Raw genomic sequence first — 10,018 nt, 5'->3', positions numbered from 1 at the left:
AGAACTAAAACATCAAACGAGAACTGTGAGGGGTGAAAATCTTGTTTTAGACTCGGAGCTAAGTATTTAAATGACAATGAGTGTATGAAGGCATATGAGTTGGACTCCATTTTTTCATCCCTTGAATTCAAGAACGATGATGACGCAGTTAAAATTGCCCTTTTTTATTTTATTGAGTTTGCTATGATTGGTAAAGAGAGGAAAAACAAATAAATTTTGAAAATTTAGTAATTATAGATTATTGGAATAGATTTTGTAATGAGGATTAGAGCAAAAATATTTTTAAGTATAATTAAACAATTCAAATGAGGATTGAGAGATAAAGCATAGGCATATAAGGGAAATACAGATGGAAAACAACAGATCTATAGTCTTTACGGGTTTTCCCATGTTTTTCAAGTAATTTACTTCATTCATTATAATGAATATTCATTTAAGTACACCACTAATAAACAATTATATTTCATATAGGTATGGGCATACGAAACTGTTTCATCATTACCCGGTCGCATTGCATATAGATTGAACGACAATACCATACCACGCATTTTGAGATGGTCATACTCACATTTTCCTTCATATAAAGTGATTAGAGATGAAGCCTTTGGATTAGATGCAGTATATTCCTTTTTAAGCTTCTAGAGTTAGCATTTATTCATGATTATAGCTTTTTAAGTTATTTGTTCATGATTATAAAGTTAGCATTAATTTATGATTATAATCTTTTGCAGGCAAGAATCACATTGTAACTCATCCCATCTGAGGAAGATATTCAGTTTATGCCTCCACCTGCACCACTGGAACCATCTCCACTCATAAAATCTTTCGACGATGTCAAGTCTTCGAACACTAAGGAGGTTGATCACAATGATAATGAACAAAGGCATCATGGGAAGATAACAAAAAAGGGGAAGAAGTGTCACAAGTTGATTAAGTTAATCAAAGGTCTTGATCTTCGCGTGGAAAGTATGGAACATGACCTAAAGAGCATTAAGAAGTACTTGCGACGACTATCCAAGGTAAGGATATATCATTGTTGTACTTATTTTCTATTCCCGTCATATGCAATTTATCCTATCTAATACCTATGCATGCAGGGAAAATTCGTTGACTCCACTAGATATATTGGACTGGATGGTCATTCGGATGGTGGGGACCATGAAGATACGAGTGATCATGGTGTGATAACGGATGGTGATAGAGATGGTCATTCTCATGGAGTGTAAGTACGAGTGAACCTGTAGTTCCAGGTGACGATGCAATGGATGTTATAGATGAAAGGTCGGGCAATGATGGCTGAAAGGACGAGGTATGAATCTCATTGAGAAGTTCTCGAACAAAAATTTGGAGTAATTCTTGTTGTCATTTCTGCCTATTGGTATCATTCCTGTTGTCGTTGTCTTTCTATTGTTGTACTCATATCTCAGTAATATTTGAAGTTTTATTAGTAATTGAAATTTTATTTTTAACTTACTATTGTTCTCCCACTTCTTCATTTCTTTGGTCAAATAACACTATGATTGACATAAAAGTGTAGTGATTCTCAGATAAATTTGTTCTCGCATTTACTGTGTAGGTTATCGATATATAAGTTTCCAAGACATAGGAAATATAAATCTAATAAACGGTCGTGGAGGACGAAGGAGGAAAATTTCTTGAAAATTAACAACGTGGAAAGACACAAGAAACAATGGGAAGAGACAAAAAGTGCAACAGAAGTACAATCTCATCATTGACATACCTGAAGATGTGAATATAAAATTTCAGAAGTAGATGGACAACATAGATTCTGCTGCAACGATATAGAGAAACGCATATGCTCAAATGGATAAAGATAGTTAAATAGTCTATTAACATCTTCTAAATGAATGAATGGCGAGGTATAGAACCTTTAACGAAGCTTCTCATTGGTGTATGAGTGTCCCTATTTAATTAAACACTCAACATTGTCATAAAAAAGAAAATGCAAGTCCAACCGGACTTGTGTTGTCGAAAATTTTTCGTAGTTGATATTGTAGTGACGATATGTTATATATATTAATTCCTATACTAACCACATGGTCCGTTTGTTATTAATTCCTATACTGACCACATGGTCAGTTTGTTATTAATTCCTACACTCAACATTGTTTGCTTTTCTCATTGGTCAAGAACTTTCTAAGACATGATCAACATACTATCAATTGAAGTAAGGCGACAAACGTATTGTACATCAAGGGTCAACACACCGACCAGGAGCAACGTTGATGTTGTGTACATGCCTCTTAGCCTTTCTGGGATTCATTGGACGTTTGTTTATGCAGACTTTCAGGTCAAAGAATTTATCATGTTTGATTCATTAATTGGATTACATTTGAATGCAGACTTGGAACTTGAAATGAGATTAGTGTGTGAAATTTTCCTGGTTTGCTCCTTGTTGGTGCGGTAATGGAACCTAATAATCTTTTAGTGCATCGATGGAGTCTACATTGAGATGCTTTCGTGTCTCAACAACGTGAGGGTGCTAATTGTGGTATGTTCGCGTGTTTTTCGAATACGATGTAAGCGGGTCCAAATGGACACCATAACACAAGATTGACATATTTTTGTAGACAATATACCATTTAGATTTGGACAAATAGAGCATTGTTTTAGAAATTTGTAAAATTTTATGTAATTAATGGTTCAAGTGATGAAATTATATAATTGGCTTAATATGTTTTTTTGTTAAGTAGTTTGTGTTATGTAAAACATGCAAAATATACTCAATTTTCAACCAGATTCATGCAAATAGACGTCATTCCCAACCAGGTTCATGCAAAATATACTCAATTCGTGAGTGGGTTCATGGAGGGTATAAGAGTAATTATTGTGGGTTGTAAAATAATTAATTTGGTAGAGAATTTTTTGTGTATAGAACTTTTTTGTTTGTGGGTTGTAAAACAATTAATTTGGTAAGTTAAAAAATTAATTTGGTGAGAATTTGGTTGTTGAATTTAAAAAGTGAGAATTTAATAAAGGAGTATAATGCTTACATCATTTTCATCCTGAAAGGGAAAAAAAATTGTTTTTCAAAAGATGTCAAAAATACAAAGTCAAATCCCAATAAGTCATTTTTGTCAATTTTCCTTGAAAAATCTCTCTCTCAAGTATGTATGTTATAATTTTAAAAAGAAATCGACATAAAGTATCAAAATTATAAGAAAATAATACATATTAAATCTAATTGGATAAACCCACAAGGCATAAGCGCTCTACCAAAATTCATATTTTTGTATAAGGTTGAGGGGCAGTTTCTATAATGTATCCTAGAATTAATGAGTATTAATTCTGTGCAAAACAAATATATATTAATGTCGTAGATTTCGTTTTTCATCCGTCATGTCGATATCAAATTATATAAATATAGAAATATCAATGAAAATGTCTTTCTATCATGCTTATAGGTGGACTAGTGTGTATAACCTTAATTATCAAAATCCAAAGAAAAAGCAGAGACACAATTGCACACCACAGTATGTATATTTATCAGTACACGACCATATAGATGTCATTACTATTACATCCAAGTAACATATAGAACTACCCAGTACAGTATTCAGCATGTGTAACTCTCTTAAGTTCAATTGACAAAAAGAAAATTTTAACTGACAAAAAAGTTTCCCAAAAAAAAAGACAAAAAAAATTTCAACCGAGTGCATACACACAGAAGTTCAAAAGCATTTCACAATTGCTTACAAAGTAGCAGAGAATCAGAAAGCAACTTTACTTGCAACATCGCAGCAGAATTGCTTCACGCCCTGAAATTCTGCATCATCCAGTGAAGCGGCAGCAAGCCGACCAAGCAGGGCGTTTTCAGTTGCCTGATCAAATTCAGACCTTGATTTGAACAAGAAGTAACCCCAACATTCCCAAGGTGAAAGAATGGAAGATTTGTCCGACACTTGTGGCTGTATCCATCAATTGACAGCATAACAACAATTAATTCCTTAAACGGGGACGAATAAAGCTTGGAAAAGGATTGGTATCAGCGAAAGACAAAGAAGTTTGCTTATGCATAGTAATCCTAATATTATCTAATAAAAAGAATGCAAATTTACATAAGAATAAAATAATAATCACTGAACCAAGTTTTATAATAGATTAAACAAAATGGAGTCTAATGTATTTTTATCCAATATGACAATATGCTAGATGAATTAAGATACCTTGACTAGTTAAAGTCAAGGGAGAGGCTCTTCATCTTGATTTAAATATTTTGGTAAAGAAAGATGACAAGTTTTTTTTTTTTTTTTTTTTAAAGAACAATAACCTTCAAGAGAATAGATAAATTGGGGGAAAAAAAACAAAACAAAAGGAGAAGAAATACAATTGAGATGCAAAGAAGAGGACATCAAAAAAACAAATACTTAAAACCTAACAAACCGGCTCCAGAAAGGAAACCAAAACTAGAGAGCACATAAGCTATAAAGCCAAAGACAACAGAAGTCCAACGAGTAGATGAGGTAAGAAGTCCAAAACAGCCGGAAGTGTAAGCATCAAACCACAGAACAAAACAACTTCTAAACTGACACTTCCAAGTTTACAACTAATTAGAGAACAACGCAAATTCATAAGGGCAAAACAGTAAGTCTTAGGCACATAAACACAAGAAATCCACAAAATTAGTTCAATTCCTGAACAAAAAAACCTGGCTATGCTTTAACTGAAGGAGAACGAGAAGGAATAATTGATTTCATCTGAAAACCACATTTTTCAATCAAAGCAGAGAACTTGGCAAGAATTATAGTTCACAATTCGGCTGGAACATTTTCACCATTCTCAAACATCTAAATCTTCATCAGAATCGTAACCACAATGATTGTCTTTAGGAGGTGGATGGTTATTTTTGAGTACAACAATTGTGGGGTGGAGAATTGAACCTCCGACCTCTTGGATCGAAGTGTATGTCAATACCACTAAGCTAAGCTCACTTTGGCTGGGAGGTGGATGGTTATAAACTTCTTTTAACAAAAGAAAGATTTTATAAATCGTAACAAAGAATTGTAATCATAGAGGGAAAGTGAAAAGCTATGGAATATAGTTCTATAAGATATCCAATCTGCAAATTCCTTATTTTGCATCCACTAAAGCCAAACCATCCAACTCAAGCCTTTTGCCTGACACTACAGATGCATGCATGTCGGATATAATATGCACCAGATTGGAAAGCAAAATGTTGAATATGGAATTTTTTTTTCATTTTTCTCAGCCTTCGTTAAAAAATAAAATAAAAAAAAGGATCCTTAATTATTTGTAACAGAATTCGAGACTAAGATATGACAATAGTTATTACAATGTTCTCCAAGACAAAAATGTATATAATTTTTCAAATCAAGGATATAAATTTACAGCCACGAAGACTGACTCCAATTTTTCATTGTTTATTTTCCAATAATGAAAAGAACCAGTACCAACTACTGAGGTCACTAATCACAATCCCCAGAAAGAATGTGAACCTAGTCTTGGCTCCATTTTCATTCAACGGCCAAGATAGGATACTAATGGCTATTACTATAGCTCTGTACCAAAGAGCACTACGGTAAACCTTTGCAACAAGGTCTAAAAAATTTTCTGTTTAATGAAGCAATTCTATACTATGCATGAGAAGCACAAAGAAACGTTTCACCTGAAGAAATAAGAAAATCTTTTTGCCACAATCACGAATCAGCAAATTATACAGAATGCATTTCTCCTGTAAATGAGCAAGAACCTCGGCGATAACCTGCCCCATTTTCTTCAAGTTGCAGCTAGTCTCGAATATGAGGGCCTTAACAGGGTAACCTGTGATAGTAGAAACATAAATTCCCCCCAAGCTATCACTAAAGAAGGTATCAGCAGTCATGGCCTCCACAGGTAAAAGGCTGGAAAAGAACAATGCCTGTAACATTGGAAGGGGAAAACCTTATGTATTTGCAATAATTTTCAAAATGGATAAAACAGGGAAAAAATTGACTCATATAACGGTCTTAGTTTAATGCATGGGGTGATGTAAGATTATTGCATATCATTGGGGTGACAACATACACGAATTCCTATCCATCAAAACACCAAATAGCAAACCATAAGGCCAGTTTTCAGCGTTGGATATCCACTTAAGCATTTATAGCGGTATCCCCGTAGTAGTTGATGCACTTCCAGTTTTAGACTTTCCGTAAAATTACAAGTGATGGTAAAATCTTGGATTTCTAAATCTTTGATCATGGGACTCAGAGCACCTTGGCTGTTACTATGTCAGTATTTATCTTTGGGCTTCGACTTCAAAGTTATTTTGTAATTATTCTATAGGCAACATTTTACTTAGTTGGTACCCCTTTTCTTTAGTGGATGTGGGCTTGGTTTTTTATATGCCTGTGTTTTTTGAAAGTAGTTGTTTCTATTAAAATAATAATAATAATAAATAAAATAAAATAAGACAATCCTATCAAACATAATAGCAACAACCATAAATCTGCAGCTTCTCACCTGAAAATATAAACATGCAGTCCTGGGAGTAGAAAACTCATAGAATAGGCAGAGAGAGAAATTATTCATTTCAACAGCAATCCTCAAAAGCATTTCCAAAGACCTATCATCCAGGAACTGAAGTGGACCGTTGACACCACAGGGCAACAAGAAGACATGGCCATACTCCACAGGAGTTGCCTGGAAAAAGGAGAGAGAGGGTATATCTTATGCATATCTTGAAGAAACAATATCAGAACAAGAAAATAACCGATCAGACAAACATTAGAATGAATATCAAGCACTCTGCATCTTGTAGAGAGTCAAGGGATAATTCATAAAGGATATGACGATAAAATTGCACCAGAAAAGGACGCCAATTCCTTAGTTGCTTTCTACAGTTTAAGAACTTAACTTCATCCAATACTTTTTAAGAGAAGAGAATGATGAAACAATGCTATGAAAATTGCAAAATAGTAAGAAGAAAAAGGAAAAGGGGGTTCTTAATATGATTTGCCATCATTACAAAGTCGATGCTGCAAGCATGAAAAACTTAATCTAGATCTAACAAACCAAAGGATCCAGGGATTTTATTATTACTATTATTATTTAAAAAACAAAAAATAAAAAGTGCAATGAAAATCCAAGTTTGAGCCATACATTGATAAGAACCAGGATGGAACTACTGGGCACTAGAGCAGCAGAAATAAGCTTGGATTCAGTATTTTCGCCACTTGAAATGCAACAGAGCAATTCCTCGTGGCATTTCAACCAATTAGTCTGAAATAAAATTCCATGATCGCATTTTCTTTTCTCTTCATATTGTAACAGAGAAGTGTCCGTCCAGCTTTCATTCAGCTGAGCAAGGAACTTTCTCCTGCCCACTATTACCTGCAAAAATATTAAAAAATGTTAAAACCCATAGGTCTCAGCAGTCTTTCCCTTTCTCTACATTTTGGAGGGCTAGAAAGCGGTTGATTCCAACAGTGAGCAAAATGAGGTTTAATTAGAGAAAGCGCAGTATACACCACCTTAATTTCAGAAAGAGTCACGTCATATCTAAAAAGACCTTCAGACAATCTCTCTTCCCACTGCAATGTGGAAAGACCATTATACAGACGTTCAGAACACCAAGAAATAAAAAGTCTGTTTAGATTTTAAAGCATAGTAGCGTACCTTGGCAAGAAGTAGAGACTCCAATAGGGTTTGTTCTTCCAGAGGGTCGCATGAAGGCATTTTAAGCATTTTGAAGGAAATATCATTCAAGGGAGAATGTTTACCAAATTGATAAAGGGGTAATCTAATACCTGAAAACTACTTTTTATTATCAATAGGCTTCACATAAGGTTAATAAGATAAAAACCAATTTAATTCTTGGTGTTATATTAGCAATGAAAAAAATCCTAAAAAATAATAACAGAGTTGAACTTAGTAATCTTGGTTATCAGTCAAGGTTGACAGTTAAATACACTAAACAGACAGTCGTATTAGAGCACCTAACATAAAACAAGAGATCATCCCTGAAATTCTAATGAAGACAACTCCCCATTGGTAGTGCCTACAAATGACATGCAGTTTGCCAAGTACCTACTACTAATTAAATCACAAAAATACAACCACCATCTAATCAGGGCAGCCATTACAAATAATTGCAAAAGACAGCTTATGTCCTCCAACAATAGACGGAGTGTCTCTATAACTACTAGGGATTTTCTCTAACAGCGTTGATTGAGCTTAAGTTGCAAAGCTAAGGCTGCTCATTCAAACACAATTTTTTGCAACACTTGAAGAAATTTTGGAAATAGATAATTTTATAAGATAGGAAAAGGGAGATAGGAAGGTGGAGAATCTGGTGTGCTTCCACACATCAAGACAAAGCTCCTTACCCAAAGAGTTTTAGAAATTACCCACTTTTTCAGTTTCAGCCCAAAGGAGAGCTTTTCTGTAACTATCAACGTGAGCCGAACGTGAACGATAATAGTTTTCAACTTTCACAATAGGGATCATGAATGTACGGGGGGAAAATATCAAAGAGCTCGAAATTGTAGTACCAGAAAAGATAATATTCTTGGTTAGGCAAGGAAAAAAAACACTAACCTTTGATGCATGACTTCTGAGTTTTTAAATACTCATCTGCTGTATATTTTGAACACATGTTCTCATCCTCGACCTGCTTCACTTGGACCATTCTTCAGTGTGATGTTTAGTGGTGATTACAAACTAACAAACTGTATGCAGTATATTAACTTCTCGGGACAATCCAGTGACAAGGAATGCCGTTCAGTCAAATGCTTGTCTTAGTAACCACCACCAGCAAGGAAGGTAAGATCTGCTGGGTGCCCACCAGCAGAGGGCAAGGCACCACGCCCACCGTGAAATGAAGGGGATGCAATCAAGAACTTAGGGAAAGCTTGCATGTATTCTTTGTCCCTTCCAATTTTGACACAAGACTCTTGCCTTAAAGCCGTGATTGAACAATGGAAGCCAGCCCTCAGAGGACCAGCCCTTTAATAGTCTTGGAGTAAATCTGAAGGAGGATTATATTCAGATTCGAAATCAAATATAGTCAACAAATTGAATGTACTTATAATTCTCTCGAATTCATCAGTTTCAAAACTCGATCAAGAACATAAGAAGCAACACTTTCAACTAATATACGTTTCTTTCTGATATAGCCAAACACAAACATCATAAAGATTTGAAAAAACTGCTTTTAATTCATTAAGCATCTTCATTATCTTACATAACCTTCTCAAAACATCGATGCTTGTCAAAACAAATTATGAATATATGACAACACAATCCAATTTAGGAAAATCGAAATTACCCTTTGGATGAAAGGAAGATAAGGAGCCTTCACCAGCCAACCGATCCAAAAAGTCGCTCAATCGTTCTCAAATCAGGAAAGAATGACCTGCATGTTTTAAGATCAAAGTTACGAATTGACCGGAACCCTGTTCGCTACCGAATATGGGATGTTCTAATATTTCATGGAGTTAACAAATTAAGGATTAATCGATGTCGCAAATGAAAAATGTTTCTGCAATTGAGAGAACCTACCCTGTTCCTTACGCCATTCCTGCTCGCTCGCCCTCAATCTCGCTCTAGCAGTTGAATTTAGGATAACGAATTGGCCACCGACGCGCGTATTCTATAAAAAGCAAAACTGGATGCACGATACTTGCCATGGACATGGATTGGACTGGTCAATTCAAAGAAAAATTTACCTTTTCAAACGAAAAGTTTCTAAGAATAGGCCATAGGTGGTCCATGATAGATCGGCCATTTTAGTAGAAGAGTTTTCGAGAATATGTTTAGAAGATGGTAAATTGTAAAAAAAAAAAAATATTCCTAAACTTTGATCGAGTTGGTGAGAGTGACCGATTGATACTAGTTCAATAGTCAATATCAAATATGAGAATAAATTGTTGAATAATGTTTATGATATGTGAAGCCAAAACTATGAAGCAAATTGTACTAGCTAAGAGGATAGAGTAGATGATAGAGAGTGTTGTGGCACTATTGCAAGAACGAAAAATTTCACTGCGATTCTTTC

General features: G+C 34.8%; 1 protein-coding gene across 2 annotated transcripts; it reads right to left on the bottom strand.

Moving 5' to 3' along the window:
- Window positions 1–3,475: 3,475 nt before the first annotated feature.
- On the bottom strand, window positions 3,476–9,681 carry LOC120082878 (GDP-L-galactose phosphorylase 1-like). Of its 2 annotated transcripts, none has more exons than XM_039038242.1 (9): window positions 9,523–9,681; window positions 9,290–9,376; window positions 8,560–8,989; window positions 7,639–7,769; window positions 7,494–7,553; window positions 7,123–7,353; window positions 6,484–6,663; window positions 5,744–5,899; window positions 3,476–3,929 (listed from the first exon to the last, which is right to left on the bottom strand). In XM_039038242.1, the coding sequence occupies exons 3-9, from the start codon at window positions 8,648–8,650 to the stop codon at window positions 3,732–3,734; spliced, it is 1,047 nt and encodes a 348-aa protein (XP_038894170.1). In that variant the 5' UTR covers window positions 8,651–8,989; window positions 9,290–9,376; window positions 9,523–9,681; the 3' UTR covers window positions 3,476–3,731. The 2 variants fall into 2 exon arrangements, with proteins under 2 accessions (XP_038894170.1, XP_038894169.1); XM_039038241.1 differs by having other exon boundaries at window positions 5,648–5,899; window positions 9,523–9,679.
- Window positions 9,682–10,018: the final 337 nt, after the last annotated feature.

The sequence above is a fragment of the Benincasa hispida genome, chromosome 8, assembly GCF_009727055.1.
Source record: "Benincasa hispida cultivar B227 chromosome 8, ASM972705v1, whole genome shotgun sequence".
Taxonomy (NCBI): Eukaryota; Viridiplantae; Streptophyta; class Magnoliopsida; order Cucurbitales; family Cucurbitaceae; genus Benincasa; species Benincasa hispida.
This window is presented reverse-complemented; position numbering and strand designations above follow the sequence as displayed.

Excerpts from the sequence above, each read along its gene's own strand:
- LOC120082878 (XM_039038241.1), bottom strand. The coding sequence starts at position 8,650 with ATGGTCCAAGTGAAGCAGGTCGAGGATGAGAACATGTGTTCAAAATAT. Across the intron at positions 7,354-7,493 it reads TGACTCTTTCTGAAATTAAG|GTAATAGTGGGCAGGAGAAA; the intron begins GTGGTGTATACT and ends ATATTTTTGCAG. Across the intron at positions 6,664-7,122 it reads CCATCCTGGTTCTTATCAAT|GCAACTCCTGTGGAGTATGG; the intron begins GTATGGCTCAAA and ends TCCTTTTTCCAG.